Here is a 15,681-nt window from a genome sequence, read left to right as displayed (position 1 = left end):
GAAACTTGAGTCGGCATTACTGAATTTAGGCTCGTGCAGTTTAATGTCGCCATTGGCTGGAGAAGCGACAATCTGCGCTACTTGTCCCGCCTCAGTGTCATGAACCGTTTCCTTAACCGTTTGGATTCCTCAACAGCGCAGCGGTGTTTTATTTACCCTATTATATCTCTAAATCACAGGCACGTAGTTCATCGAGCTGTCGATAGACCTTCCATAGCCAAAAACGGTACGTAAACACAGTTTAAGATCAATTATGAAGGGTGTTTAGCCACGCAAGCCAAGTGAAAGTGATATCGACAGAGGTTTGAAGCCGTTGTTTGACAGATCATTTTTCCTGGCTGATACATAATAGCATAACATTGTTCACTTTGTTTTCTGGTGCTGCCTGTTTGTGACTGATGCCCAAATACATTTAATCTATCATTCCATCATCGATGTGTGCAACAGTTCTCAATTGGGGATATTTACTTTCTTTATTCTAAGCAAACAGGTACTGGTTGCAGATTGTGGCTTTCAAAACAAGTAGATTGTATATTGTGAATTATACATAGTGTGTTTTATATTTGAATCAATTCCTTTTTATTTCGGTTTGTTAGAGGGATTGTATAATGCAGACACTGTGCCATCTATCTATCTATCTATCTATCTATATGGTGCTGTCTTTAATAGGCATTTGTTTGATGACTAGGTTGCTATGGTAACTGCCAATCAAGCCTATATATGACATTCTATAGGATTTCGCACTGCCTTTTATTTGATCTAGTGCCATTGTAGCCCACAGGATCTTGCTGGCTTTTTATGTTCACAAAAAACATATTGATTTAATTTGTTTTGCTTCCTTGCTCTACGATACAAAGTAAACAAATTCATAAATATTGCCTTGCAAATGGTCAACAACAATTATGCGAACCGACTAGCCGTGTACGAACAATTATTATATTAAAAGAAAAAGGAAGTCCATGAGGGTTCTGTGGTGAAGACACATGATTGTCTTTGTTTGCAAACAGGCTACGATTTAAATGTACCCACGTGATCACCTCTCATGACATGCCATTTTCTGTCGGTTGCCATGGAATCCAGAAGCATGAGCCAATCAAAAAACAGTTCCAGACTAGTATTTCACAGAAATACACGAAACTGCTTTGTCTGCACCCTGTTGCATTTATTACAGTTCATCTGACACATATTAATACTCATAAAAGATTAGATACATATTTTGTCAGTGTACATTAAGTATTATTATTATTATGTTATTACAAAATTATTTTTAGCTATTAAATTTAATTACTTTATCATCAAAATTGAGCATTCATGACAGAGCATTCGTGCATTTCAGGCAAGCCTGAACATGTAGAATAGATAATGAGATTACATATCCAAATTAGACCTAATACAGTAAATGAGTCCTGCATCATGTTAGATCACACGCATCACAGAGCCTCCTTCTGTGATCATTTTTTTAAGCCTTTGCAGTGTTTAAAACACAGTGTGGTTATGACCTTTTAGCTGTCGCTCTGGACAAATGAGGAACTACAGAATCTGGATGTGTTGCTATGGCTCTTGGAGTTGACAAGGCTTTATCAGACACCTCCTCGCAGATGGAGAACAAGAGCTATGGGAGGTGGAAGACCAGGATCCCAGAGTTCATTCGCAGCGGTCACTCTAAACCCCTCAGTCAAAAGGCAACTGAGAAGACAAGGCCTACAAATGTCCAGGGAGCTAAAGACTCAGACAAAGAGAGGAGTGGCTGCAAAAAGACAGTCACCATGGCACCTGTTTCCAGGTATATGACAGACAGAAGCCTCTATACCATGAGGAAACCACTGATCTCCACACAATGCCAGATGCCCATCCTGAAGAACTCATCCACACATGAAGACTCGGAGAGGGTAAGAATCTAATGACGCTTGACAATGGTGTCTTAGTGGACTGTTAATAGAAAGCTTGTGAGTTTATGTCCAGTTCATGTTGAATCAGGAATTATACGACCACTATTTACTAACTGAAACAATAAAAGAGCATTTTATTGTAAGTCTTATATAGGGCTCCAGACTGCAACTAAAATGGCTGAAAATGAAAAAACAATAATTTAAAATTAGTTCGGAAAGCTTTGTGTGAGTGCAAGCCAGGGTTTCCTGCACACAGCAACTTTTTCAGTGAGATTTGTGAATCTGTTTTAAACTTGCTTGTGAGTTTTAATCAGATTAATTTAGTCAGTGAATCATTCAGAGCTATTACTGCGCCATAACTGACTCCCTCACTGAACCACAAGTCATTATTTTTGGTTATGTCTGATTCGAAATGAACCAGAAATTGTTACTTCTAATTAAAGATACATATTCACAATTGTGTTTGCTGTTCTAAATGGTATTCTAACTATATTATTGATCATGGTTTAGCATAGTAAGGTCCAATTGTAATGTTTGGGAACTTTGTTTGGGAATAAAACTGTGAAAACAATATACACTACCGTTCAAAAGTTTAGGGGATTTTTTTTGAAAGAATACTTTTTTTTCAGCATGGATGCATTCAATTAATCAAAAGTGACAGTAAACTGTTTTCAACATTGACTTCTTGAGCACCAAAACAGCGTGTTAGAATGATTTCTGAAGGATCATATATGACACTGAAGACTGGAGTAATGATGCTGAAAATTCAGCTTTTCTGTGACGACAGGAATATATTAATATATATATAAAAAAGTTATTTCAAATTGTAAAAATATTTCACAGTGTTACTGTTTTTACTGTATTTTTGATCAAAAAAACATAGCCTTGGTGAGCACAGGAGACTTTTTTTCAAAAACATGAAAAAATCTTACCGGCCCCAAACGTTTGAATGGTAACGTATGTTTAATTATAGGAGCCAATGGCTTTCTGGTCATGTTTTAGTCTACATCACAGAATTTCGTTATAACATGTCCTGTTTTTGTTTATTTTTTCCTCAGATCAGTTACAAAGAAGATTCCTCTAAAGAAAAGGACAAAAGTCTGCCCAAAGAGTCATTTGGAAGTATCACACAAGTTTCTCCATATTATAAACCCTCCCCTGCATTATCCAGAGAAGACCTGGATACTTCCATGAACATATCGGACCTCAGACTATGGTCATGTGACAAGGATCCTATTTTTAACACTTCGGCTGCCAAACGCAGTCTGTCCAGTCCCCCTTCAGCTTCCTTGAGCCTCACAGAACCCCCAGTGCCTAAGTGGATGTCCACACCTAGAAGCACTTCTCACTCATCCAATCATACGTCTCATTTCACGAGAAAGGTAAAAACAAGAAAAGGTGAGATGACGGACACAGGAATAGATTCTCTTCTTAACACAGGATCTTCTGAGTTTTACAATAAGAACCATCAACGTGGGTTCAAACACATGTCGCCTTATCAGGCCAACTATTGGGCCTGTGCCATCCCCAACTCCATGCCACCCTCCCCAAACCGCAAATCCCCCAGCTGGGATCCTGAAAAGGAATATGAGGCGCTCCTGGACTACACATACCCTCTGAGACCCAACATCACAGGCACAATGGGTTCACCAGAAGGAGATCTTCTCTTACGAAATGATCTGTTGTTGCAAGACTCAGGCATTGAGTTGGATCGCTTTTGCAGCTCTTCCACCCTGTCCTGTTTGGACCTATCCCATACAAGGACTCGGCAGGGATGGGGTAGTCCAGGAACAGGTCGAAAGTCAACTGAGTTTCATGCACTAAACCAATCACATTCAAAGACCTCAGATGGTATCATGTCCAGTAGCCTGTACTCCTCTCTAGACCAAGCTGGCTTGTCAGTTGAGAGTCTTGACTACGACAGGAAGCCAGGGGGTCATTACCGTAAATTTGGCATCTTCTCAACATTCAGATCTGTCCCCACTTTCATTAGTTCAACACATGTCCTTCCTCGTCCTAATGCGCAAGACGAGTTAGATGAAGAGTTCCTTCGCCTACCAGAACGTCTACAAGAACTTCAGGTGCTTTCACAGCAACTGAGGGACATTAGTGACCAGATAAGCCAGCCGGTCATCACCAGCTGGGAATCCTTGGAGAGCGAGAATACCTCCGTCAGATCACCAACGGATCAAGTGGGAAAGCATGAACCGTTGATGAAAGAAAGGGGTGATGAAGATATTGAAGCGGAGAGGGGATCTGAAGTTCCTCTCACATCTGAGGATCATTTAGAGAAAGCAAAGGAGCCTGGTACCAGAATCCAGATGATTAGCCGAGATGTGAATAGAAGGAACCTGAGGGAAGTGGAAGCTATTATGGATCAGCTGAGTGGACTGTCAATGTCAGAGCTTCAGAGGACAATACAAACAGACCAGGATGAATATGAGACCCAGGAGTCTCTAATGCAGCACATACAGGTGAGTAAACTTTTCTCTTGTGATTGCGAAGTTCTGAGACAGCTGCGAATTAATGAGAACTGTTACATCCTTTCTCAACAGGTATTTTGCTCAAACCTAGAAAAGCTGGTTCGGTGGCTGCACAAGGTGGTAGAGAAAGTAGAGTTTCTATCTCCTCCCGTGGTTGAATTGGAGAGTGTCAAAGCCTCCTTGGCTGATTACAAGGTTTGTAAACTACACTACCATTCAGAAGTTTGGGGTCGGAAAGATTTTTTATTATTATTGAAAGAAAGAAATTGTTTGTTCTCCAAGGATGCATTAAATTGATCAAAAGTGACAGTAAAGACATTTATAATGTTCCGAAAGATTTCTGTTTCAAACAAATGCTGTTCTTTTAAAGGGATAGTTCACCCAAAAATGAAAATTTGATGTTTATCTGCTTACCCCCAGGGCATCCAAGATGTAGGTGACTTTGTTTCTTCAGTAGAACACAAATGATCAAATTTTCATTTTTGGGTGAACTATCCCTTTAAACTTTCTATTCATAAAAGAATTCTGAAAAAAAAAAAGTATCACTGTTTACACTAAAATATTAAGCAGCACAACTGTAAGAATTTCCTTCGGGATAAATAAAGTATCAATCAACTGTTTCTTGAGCAGCAAATCAGCATATTAGAATGATTTCTGAAGGATCATGTGACACTGAAGACTGGAGAAATGGCAGCTAAAAATTCAGTTTTGCCATCACAGGAATAAATTACATTTTAAAATATATTAAAATAGAAAACAGTTGTTTTAAATTGTAATAATATTTCACAATATTACTGTTTTACACTATTTTTGATCGAATAAATGCAGCCTTGGTGAGCATAAGAGACTTGTTTCAAAACATTAAAAAGCTTACCGACCTCAAACTTTTGAACAGTAGTGTGTATGCAGCTAATATACAATAAGAAATAATAATTTTATTCCAAAAGAAGTTCATTCAAAAAGTACATAACTGCATCACATGATATTTTTCAGAGTTTTCAGGAAGAAGTTCAGGCTCATAAGCCCCTCACAGCAGATGTTCTTCAGACTGGAGAGATGCTTTTGCATTGCATGAATTCCGCCTCTCCGTGTGAGTCTTATTAGCTCTATCAAACTATAATACAATAAGATAATATAATTGTTTTTTAAAGAACAGCGAAAACATCTCTCTACAATTCAGCTGCTGTACTGAATACTAAATTAGTAATTTTGTTACTGAACCCTCCAGAGCTGTGAAGTGAGAAATTATATTTTAAATTAGATGAAGCATTAGAGCTTTTTACCTTCCAAATCACTATAATGGACTTTTTGTTTCTTGATCATTCGGTACACTTCCACAAGTGTCTACAGCTTCTCAGTTTTGGACATGTTGTTCAGTGTAACCCAATACTCACAGTCACATCGGACAGAAACAGGAAACGCTCTGCTTGGAGAATGCGGCCATGCATGCATGAATTAGAGAGCCGTGCTGTTACCTAGCATTCTCCATTTCTGCATTTACATCAAGCATTAACACCATTACTTTTGTCAACACGTCACTAGTCTTTAGATGTTCTCATACTGCTGCTAATATTTTTCTCTGATCCTACAGTTCTGAAAGACACACTGGTGCTGATAGAGCGGCAGTCTCACACACTGGAAACTCATTCAGAGTTTCTTTTCTCCTCTATTCTGTCAGCCATGGACTGCCTCACTGACCCCAGATCTGAGGAAGCATCAGGTAAATGATCTACTATTATGTATAGTGCCCTCTAGTGTCATCAAATGGTTATATATCAATAAATGGATGGACTGAATATGAGTGCATCAGTGATGACATTTTTGTTGTACAACCTAGACGCTGAATAGAATTTCTCAAATGGCTTTTGGAAGCCAACATCAATTTATGATTCTGACACGTTTTGTTCATCATGATAATCTTCACAAGTGAACACAATTTTTTTGATGCCTAAATACAATGGCAGAAGTAAAAAGCTAAATGTAGGCTATACATTAACTACACCACAGTCACATGACTTTAACATCAGCACCATTAGGCTTCCAGCAACTCTTTAAGTTGTTATTTAAAGAACATTTTCTTTAATAGTTTGAGATAGAATAGTTTGCAAGAGCTTGACTATAAACACAATGATGCTGTAAAAGCAGACTACTGTGTAGTTGATTGTTCCTGTTCGGTGTGATGTTTAATTTAACCGACAACCTCTGTGGTCCCATTTAGCCACTTGTTAGCAACTGCCTTTTTCAAGACAAGTAGTAAAGGCTTTAAAAAAAAATCACAAGGCGGAAATATTGATGTAATTTATGTTGTAGAATAAAATGTGAAAGTAATTTGAGCTTGTATTAACCCCAGACTTTATTTCAGACATTTAACCAACAAAAAAAAACAAAAAAAAACCCAAAAAAACATTGACTTCAGGAGATGGAAGCGGAAGTGCTAAAATTCTGATTTCTGGGTTTTGGCCTACAAAAATATTTCATCCCTGCAGCACTTTATTGGATTCCCTATAATATACAGTTCATTATTCACATTTTTCCCTCTGACTGTCGCCTCTTTTGAAAGTGCCGCATTACTTTTTTCACTCTTTCTCCCCAGAAGCAATTTCCTGAGAGTTATTAGGAATCTGGGAAGGCGAATGTCTGGTCTGCACACTGTCTTCACTCAGACATCCTTTTTGGTGTTTTCACATGAAAAACACTTATAACTAGAATCATGTCACCAATATCTTTGTTTTACACATTTACTGAATCCAGGTGCTGTTGTCACAATTATCTGTCTCAACATATGTGTTGAACTTTTCACTTTGTATTTTTACATACCAGCTTGTGATTGTCTGTGTAGGCATATTGTAACATACTCATGTCAGAAAATGTCCTGAGATGGCCTAATTTAGTAATACTGTTCGGCTCTGCTGAAGATGTGCACAGTGAACATACATGGTGCCAATCGTGATTGTGATCTCAGGTTATTACCCTATTAAGTTTTAATGGAGGACAGCTCAGCCTTCATTAGCATCACTGCAGCTTCAGTTTCTCTTCTGAGTAACCTGTGCCTCAAAGATATATTGTATTTTTTAACTGATATTAGTGTCAGTAATGGTATCATGACTGATTATATGAATAATCTGTTTTTAAAATATTTCTGATTAGGAATATATTTTTTATTGTTCACCCAAGAATGAAAATGATCCTTTACTCACCCTTGTCGTTCTAAAACTCTGATTTTCTTCTGTTGAACAATATATATATATATATATATATATATAAAGAAATGTTTCAGTGTTGTTACTTTTTTTCTCTACACAATGCAAGTCGAAGGGGTTCAATGTTGTTTAGTTACCAACATTGTTCAAATATCTTTTGTGTTCTACAGAAAAAAAGAAAGCTTAGAAAGATATGAGGGTGAATAGATGACAGAATTTTCATTTATGTATGAACTAAACCTTTAGGGTGAAAGCAATATCAGTATGTTAACATTTGGAGATGTCAAAGGAACAAAATGCAAAAAAATAAGTTATGGTGCATAATGCATGTAAAATGAATTCACCTTGAGGCAGACAGTTTTGGAGAACTTCAGCTGTAGAGATCACAGACTGATGTGTAACTGTGTTTTTGCATTTATGTATATATAAAAACGTCTCTTTAACAATAAAGTCTCCTTTTTGATAGTTTTCTTGTGTTTTTAGTTAATATATTTCGGTATATATGTTTATATTATTTTCTGTATAATATATTTCTGTTGGTTTTGATAAGATACTTGATTAAATGCAAAAGTACTCAATTACAAGTATGCACATAATGTACTGAAGTATTACCATTCATGCATACAGATTCATATACAGTATTAAAAGGTCCTCAATTAATTCAGGCCTTTATCTGTGATAAGTGAAATATTCATCTAAAACTGCAAAAAATGATAAACTAGACATGAGCGGTTTCCAAGTTCATTCAAAAATGAATTCATTTGCCTTTATTATGAAAAAGAGAACATAGTGTTTGTCACATATGCGATTGTGAAATTGTTTCTTTCAATGTATTCCGCAGGTAAATGGCCAATATCAAGAGATTTTAGATTATTGGATCAATAGATTTGCATATAAATGTTGAATAAATAAAACACAAAGGGTTTCTACATGTCCCACCAAGAATTGCAGACATACCGATATTGTACAGTATGGTCGTACAATATTTATTTATATTTTTGTTAACTGTTACACATTGCGCAACGTAACTACAAGTCTGCAGCCACAACTTAAATGAAAAAGGTAAAAGTACTTGAATCATGTATTTAACTCTACAGAGCTGTCAATTCAGATCTTACATATATATACATAATGTATATGTACATATATTTTACTAAACAGATATTGGGCTGTGAACCACCGCTGCCCGGTTGATCGCAACAGACTGGCAAAACAATCTGTGGTGACAGAAACCTACACATGCAAATATAAACAGTAAAATAATCAAGTAAGAATAAAGTAAGAAAAGCAAAAGGACAGAAAAACAAAACGTCATTGAATTTTGACCACAGACCAGCCCTGCAGTAGGAATGCAGTGAGATAAATACACACGTTATTCTTAGAAACCTGCACACAGAGGATTTAAAATCGTTGAATGAGAATGAAATCCATCCTTTCTTGATGTGGGGTTGGTTAAAAGCAGCCCCTGACAGACAACAGGGGTGAAGGGGACTGACCGTTACCAAATCTTGGACATCTCATCAGTTATTGTTTGTGAAAAGCAAGGGGGGAGGGGGCAGCAGATTTTTGAATGTTTTTGGTAGTGCGGCTACATACAGTACAACTTGGGTAACTTAAATTGTTGCCTGTTTCACACTCTCTCTTTTATTCTTTCTATTTCTCCATATTCACTCTTTGCTCCATAACAAATGATCTATTCCCCTTCCTTTCTCCTATTGTGGGGACTCTTGCTCCAAGATCCAGGGGCCGAGGTGCCGGGGGTCGGGGTTGAGGGGGCCTCAGCAGCAGCCTCCAGATGCAGGCTTCACCGGAGTGCTCTGGATCTTCACGTTAGACTTCTCAGCGCCTCCAGCTGTGGCTCCGGGGCCCATTCTCTTCTTGATCTCAGCAGCCATGGTCATGAAGGCCTGCTCCACGTTGGTAGCATTCTTAGCGCTAGTTTCCAAGAAAGGAATGCCAAGGGAATCTGCAAATTCCTAGAGATAAACCAAGCAGTTCTTTCTGTTAGAACACTGGAAAAGTGAACAATTGCAAGTCTTATGTACATATAGGCTCTGCTCCAAAACCCAGTGAGCTGCATTTGTAGGCAGACATTTAAAGCACACTCCAGACCATCATTGTACAACGTTAGTCATCTATGGTCGCAAGTTCCTTTCACTTGTGTTGATAACGCAGAACTTGTGACCACAGTTGGCTTCAGGAAACGCACCCCACTGTTGTTAACCAAAACTAAAACTATTAAACATCACTGATTGAAATAAAGCTGAAACAAAACATTACATAAAAAAAACTTACATTTAAAAAAAAAAAAAAAAAACTTGCTGCCTAAGCAACTAACTGAAATAAAAAAAAAAGTTGAATGCACTGTGTTGCTGCCCAAGTATAGCATTCCAAATCAGTCAGTTAGGAAGTCTCATTTTAGTAAGAAGGCAGCTGGCCATGTAGGGAGTAGACAGCACGCTAGCTCACTAGGATTGGAACAGAGCCATAAAAATAGTGATATAAATGGTGTAATATAATGGAGTATAGCAATATTACCTTTGCTGTTGTGTAGTCCACCACTTTTTTTGTTGTTAAGTCACATTTGTTGCCAACCAATAACTTGTTAACATTTTCACTGGCATAGCGGTCAATCTCCTGTAGCCACTGTTTAACATTATTGAAGGACTCCTGAGGGTAATGGGGGAAAAAAAAACAAACAAAAAAAAAAACAAAAAAAACAAATAGAGTGGAGCATAAGGAAAAAAACGATTTTGTTTCAAGGCATTTCCACAGGTGTTTAAAGTAAAATTAGGACACTTGCTTAAGGTTTGGACAAGCTCACCTGATCTGTAACATCATAGACTACAATAATGCCATGTGCTCCTCTGTAGTAGCTGGATGTGATTGTGCGAAACCTCTCTTGCCCTGCTGTATCCCACTGTAAGGGAGAAGGAATAATATGACACACCAGAATCAAACACAAAAATAGGCTCACAAAATATTATTTCAACTATAGCAGCAGCAGTAGGGCTGGGCATTGATACACAGATTTCACAAAGCGATTATTTTCTAAACTAATGCTGTAAACTAGATAGAGAACCCAGTTGGTGCATTACTGTAATATTAAAGGTTAAAATTAACAATAAACTATTAAATTCATTTGGCATTTCTTTTTAGATATAATGAAAAACACAAACAAAAACTGAAGTCGTATACAAACATTTGAATTCCACACAAGGCAATTTTAAATTTAAACTTCTTAATGATACAATTATGTTTTCTAATCCATTTTTTGTGGAAATAAAAACATTTAAGCTTGTTTTCCTGACAGACTCATTCAAACATGCATTAAATAAGACCATTAACAGCTTAAGTACAAATATAATATGTAATACAGTGCATATATTTTAACAAAAATTTCTTGAGCTATAGCTATTTTTCTATAGCTTGTGTTATGTTGCTTTTACAAGCTTTTTTACTTTTCACGGTTAAGACAGACTGAGCAGTTACATGATACATTTCTGTAGGTTGTAATGTTTCTTTCATGCTTATTTGTTCATTTATGCTTATTTCATGCTATAACTAGAAGTAAAGAGGAAGAGATGATCGTTCTTGTGCGCTCGTGCTACTGCTTAAAATGAGGCGCCACAGCGATCTGTCATGTCACAAAGTGTGGCAAAATTACATTTATTGTTTGAATTTCGTGATAAAATTTTACAGAATTTCAACGCTGAGACTTTGTTTCTTTTCAAAAGTAACAAAGCACAAAGCTTATGCTATTATTGGCAGGCGTGCTACAAAAACAAAGTTGTGAAGTGTTCTGTAGTGAAGTTCTTCATGCTTTAACAGAAAACAACAGAATAAAAGATCAATTTATGGGATTTAAAAATTTATAATCGGTTCATCAAAATGAGATTAAAATTGAGTAATCAAAATGATCAACCCAGCTCTATTCAATAGTTAGCAGAGACCAAAGAAAGTTTTTTTTTTTTTTTTTTTCAAAAAACTGAGATTCTGAGATGACCACTTTAAGCATGACATAAACCTTTTCTCTCTGATGATGTCCAAAAATAATTAAAATGATCACACCATCTAAACACCAAATGTTCACTTTTCTTCAATCACATGCTGTTCATGTCATCTTATTTCACAAACACTCATTTCATTACAAGATATAAAGGAACTTACGATTTGAAGTTTGATGGTCTTTCCGTCTAATTCTATAGTTCTTATTTTAAAGTCCACACCAATAGTGCTAATGTAGCTTTCTGTGTATGTGTCATCCTGAAAGAAGCAAAATAGCAGAATTAGAAGTTTCAGTAATCAAATCTCTCCCTACAGTGCTTTTAAGTTAAATATAAATGTCTTATTTTTCCAGTTCATTTTAATTCACAATAAATGTGATACAATTCTTTTAGTATGCTAATTCATTTCATCCATGAAATAAGACAGCTGATTATTAACACCTCTGACCAGAAATTATAATATGTAGATTCAAGCAAAAATGATAGGAATGCCTCCATGAGGGCAAGAGTAGGGAAACTTATAGTCTACTTACTGCAAATCGGAGAAGAAGGCAAGACTTTCCAACACCAGAGTCACCAATCAAGAGCAGCTTGAATAAATAGTCACTGCGAGAAGAGAAATATCAACAAAACATTAGATCATCAATATCTGACAGTGCAATTGTCTGAAAATTACACTACCATACAAAAGTTTGAGTCGGTAAGACAAGTCTATTATGTTCACCAAAGCTGCATTTATATGATCAGAAATACAGTAATAAAAAAAAAAGTAATTTTGTAATTTTATATTTGTAATATTATACTTTAAAATTACTTATTCCAATAAATTATTTTTTCTTATTGTTACATTGTTCAAATGTTTGAGCCGTCTTATGCTTACCAAGGGTACATTTGATCAAAAAAAAATACTGTAAACGCAGTAATATTGTGAAATATTATTACAATTTAAAACAACTGTTTTCTATGTTAATATATTTAATATAATTTATTCCTGTGATGGCAAAGTTACATTTTCAGCAGTCATTACTCCAGTCTTCAGTGTCACATGATCCTTCAAAAATCATTCTAATATACTAATTTGATGCTCAAGAAACATTTCTTATTATCAATGTTGAAAACAGCAGTGCTACTTAATATTTTTTGGAAACCTTTAAACTTTTTTTTTTTTCCCCCTCAGGATTCTTTGACGAATATAAAGTTCAAAAGATCAGCATTTATTTGAAATAGAAATCTTTTGTAACATTATAAATGTCTTTACTGTCACTTTTGATCAATTTAATGCATCCTTGCTAAATAAAAATATTAATTTATTTAAAAAAAGTAAAGTCTTACGGACCCAAAACATTTGAACGGTAGTATACCCATTGTACTGATGCAAACAGTATGCCGTACATCTCAAAAGACCTACATGAAACCAACTGTTGCTTTCTTTCATTGTATATTTTGCATTGTTCATTTTGTAGGCATACATTAACAATGAGGTCATTAAAATCCCCCTGCAACGTGTGAAATAGGTCAGACCATTGCTATCTGTATGTACTATTGCTGACCATTGATGTAACAGATGAAAACGCAGTAAATCAGTTACTAGTCGACTTTTGTATGTAGAAAATAAAATGTTATTTTATTTTTAATAGAGACAATGTGCTTGAGGACCTCTGAGGTCAGGAAACTTGAGTAAGCTGATTAAGCATTCCACAGAGAGGGAATTTTGCCCGTTGTGCTAAATCCTCTGGCCCTATTCAACATGGCCTAGTAAGAAAAGACCATAGGAAGGAAATTCAGCAGATTGGTCTGGTCAAGACCAGCTCATCGACTCAGCAGATAGGCTGATGTTTCCCTCTCTCTGCACAGAATTCAAGTCATGCTCTCCTTGTTAGGTTGACTGCAACAAACGCTCCTGTGTAGGGAGCCACTACACAAAAAAACTGCATGTAAAGACCCTCTGTTTATACACTGCAACATTTTCTGATTTCTATCAAACAGAATAAGTAGGTGTAGTAAAAGTTCCTTTAAAGTTAGTTCAAGTATGGACTTAAAAAAATGTAGTTTAAATATTATTACTACTATAACAACAAACTTCTTTTTCATCAAAAATGAGAGACAGGTTCAGGAAAGTGTGTCATGCACATCTGAAATTCTGCATTTAAATCCTACAATTAGGCTGGACGTTAAAAACTGGTGTCAGAAAAGACAGAGACAATATGCATTAAGTCCTACTTGCCGACTATCTTTATTTAATCACGATTCATGCAATCTTAGGGAGCCACGACAAAGTCTGTATGCGCTTTAGTAATGAATCTTCGATACAATTTGTGAAGAACCGAAAGAGAAACTAGTAATGGAGTGTTAACCACTAAACGAGCACCATTTTAATAGCTATTAACTCTGACAGAACATATTTCACCCCTATTCTGCCCATGTAAAATAGTAACAGCTGATATTAAGTCTGTTAAGTAACTGAGTTGCTTAACACTCACACTAGTGATAGTTGTAATAGACCATGTAGCTTGTCATTTGGCATGTGACCTACACATGACTACCTTGCAAAAAGGAAGGGATGGGCACTTCAGTTCCTTGAGACATACTTCACATCTGCACATTCAGACATTTGGACAGGAGTATAGAAACCTCACAATTCAGTGCCAATGAACACAGGAAACATGGAATCAATGACAAAACACCTTTTAAGATTATGTAAACTACTACCGATAAGGAAATAAAGATAGCACAAATCAGACTGGTGTTGTGGAAATGTGGCTTTCAAGTCTTGCTAAACACTCTTATATTTCTAAGAACCAGATATAGAGACCCTGACTTTTATGTTTTAATTTAGTGTCAAAGTGTACAGTAATTATACACCTGTGATTAACAATTTAGTGTTAAACAACAAGGCACGTGATTGTATTTCTGCGTGCAGCAACTGCAGGTGATAAAAACGCATGAATAAAAAGATAATAAATTACATTCAGACTACTTTAAAAGCTGTGTTAGCAAATAAATGAACGCGACTGATTCTCATTACTCAGTCATTTATAAGTCCACCTTCCTGACAAAAACTTGTTACTTAAATCAAAACCCTCTTTCTGACCAAATTGGATATCAGCAACAGGTTACTAAACATGTTAACGATATTTAAGCTATTTAGCCATTTCAACAGTGCGTCAAGATGTTTAAAAAGTAAGTGAAAATCTAACGTTACTTGGAGACGTTAGCTTACATCAGCTAGCCTTCATATTTACTTCTACTGATGCCTGATAGCTAACATCTGCTTTGACGAGTGGAAATGAAAATATCACAATATAAGAAAGGGTAAAGGTGTGGTATGACTAACTACTGAGCTCTACTTGTCATAAATGTAACGCGGATGGATATTTAACTTGGCCGAGCTCCGCTATACAACAGCCGTTTAATTACAAAAGTTTTTACTTCTTTAGAGAAAGCGATGTGTTAAAAAAGCTGGTCTTGAAAATAACGAATCTTTCCGGTTTTGACCGGTGAAATATATATAATACAGTGATATTGGTTGCTGGTAAGATTGAACACACAGCTAGTCATCATTGCTGCTGCCTGTCAAAAGTAGCTACAGGTAAATTATGAGCTCAGTAACGACAAACAAAGCCGTGCAATAACTTATTCACTTACTATTCGGGATTCATCGTGGACTGGACACTGTGAAACCGCTTGTCTTCTAACAAAACAACTCCGCGGCGTGAAGATATGCTAGAAACAATAACCTTCCTCCCGATTAAAAAGTAACTAGCTGGCTAGCTGCTGCCGCAAAGTCTAGTCGGTTGAAACCCAAAATGGCTGACTCTTCAACCAGGAAATAGGAACTCCTTAAACAGATTGCGTAGGCAATGTCGTCATCAGAACTTGTGCGGAAGTTGTAGTTCAATTCAGAGATCATCTGGCCCGCTTGAATGGTACATGTCTGTTTAAAGGACTACAATACCCACATCTATTTATTAAACCTCCACGATTAGTTCATAGTGACTTGAATCGTTCATGCTGAGGACTGGCGAAATCCTGCCCCCTATCATGAGGGGTAGAAAATTACGTCATTTGTGAAACGTGGCATTGGTTAATATGAGTGCGAGTC

At 36.5% G+C, this 15,681-nt stretch overlaps 2 protein-coding genes across 3 annotated transcripts; one reads left to right on the top strand and one right to left on the bottom strand.

Annotated features, from left to right (window-relative positions):
- The first annotated feature begins 9 nt into the window (after positions 1-9).
- On the top strand, positions 10-8,037 carry cep68 (centrosomal protein 68). Of its 2 annotated transcripts, none has more exons than XM_051918074.1 (7): positions 10-226; positions 1,507-1,889; positions 2,948-4,363; positions 4,445-4,567; positions 5,366-5,462; positions 5,964-6,092; positions 6,969-8,037. In XM_051918074.1, the coding sequence occupies exons 2-7, from the start codon at positions 1,554-1,556 to the stop codon at positions 6,977-6,979; spliced, it is 2,112 nt and encodes a 703-aa protein (XP_051774034.1). In that variant the 5' UTR covers positions 10-226; positions 1,507-1,553; the 3' UTR covers positions 6,980-8,037. The 2 variants fall into 2 exon arrangements, with proteins under 2 accessions (XP_051774034.1, XP_051774032.1); XM_051918072.1 differs by having other exon boundaries at positions 11-226; positions 6,966-8,037.
- A 267-nt stretch (positions 8,038-8,304) lies between these two features.
- rab1ab (RAB1A, member RAS oncogene family b) lies at positions 8,305-15,419 on the bottom strand. Its single transcript, XM_051918083.1, has 6 exons — positions 15,225-15,419; positions 12,113-12,185; positions 11,743-11,838; positions 10,397-10,492; positions 10,111-10,242; positions 8,305-9,548 (listed from the first exon to the last, which is right to left on the bottom strand). Exons 1-6 carry the CDS (start codon positions 15,236-15,238, stop codon positions 9,351-9,353), a joined length of 609 nt encoding a protein of 202 aa, XP_051774043.1. The 5' UTR covers positions 15,239-15,419; the 3' UTR covers positions 8,305-9,350.
- Between the last annotated feature and the right edge of the window lie 262 nt (positions 15,420-15,681).

Source organism: Ctenopharyngodon idella, chromosome 13, assembly GCF_019924925.1.
Source record: "Ctenopharyngodon idella isolate HZGC_01 chromosome 13, HZGC01, whole genome shotgun sequence".
Classification (NCBI taxonomy): Eukaryota; Metazoa; Chordata; class Actinopteri; order Cypriniformes; family Xenocyprididae; genus Ctenopharyngodon; species Ctenopharyngodon idella.
This window is presented reverse-complemented; position numbering and strand designations above follow the sequence as displayed.

What these genes read in the sequence shown, in the direction of transcription:
- cep68 (XM_051918072.1), top strand. Translation starts at nt 1,554, where the DNA reads ATGGCTCTTGGAGTTGACAAGGCTTTATCAGACACCTCCTCGCAGATG. An exon ending in CACATGAAGACTCGGAGAGG is followed by an intron (nt 1,890 to 2,947) that starts GTAAGAATCTAA and finishes TTTTTTCCTCAG; the next exon opens with ATCAGTTACAAAGAAGATTC. An exon ending in CCTCCTTGGCTGATTACAAG is followed by an intron (nt 4,568 to 5,365) that starts GTTTGTAAACTA and finishes GATATTTTTCAG; the next exon opens with AGTTTTCAGGAAGAAGTTCA.
- rab1ab (XM_051918083.1), bottom strand. An exon ending in AGACCATCAAACTTCAAATC is followed by an intron (nt 10,493 to 11,742) that starts GTAAGTTCCTTT and finishes TCTCCCTTACAG; the next exon opens with TGGGATACAGCAGGGCAAGA. An exon ending in TGGACTACACAACAGCAAAG is followed by an intron (nt 9,549 to 10,110) that starts GTAATATTGCTA and finishes GTTTATCTCTAG; the next exon opens with GAATTTGCAGATTCCCTTGG.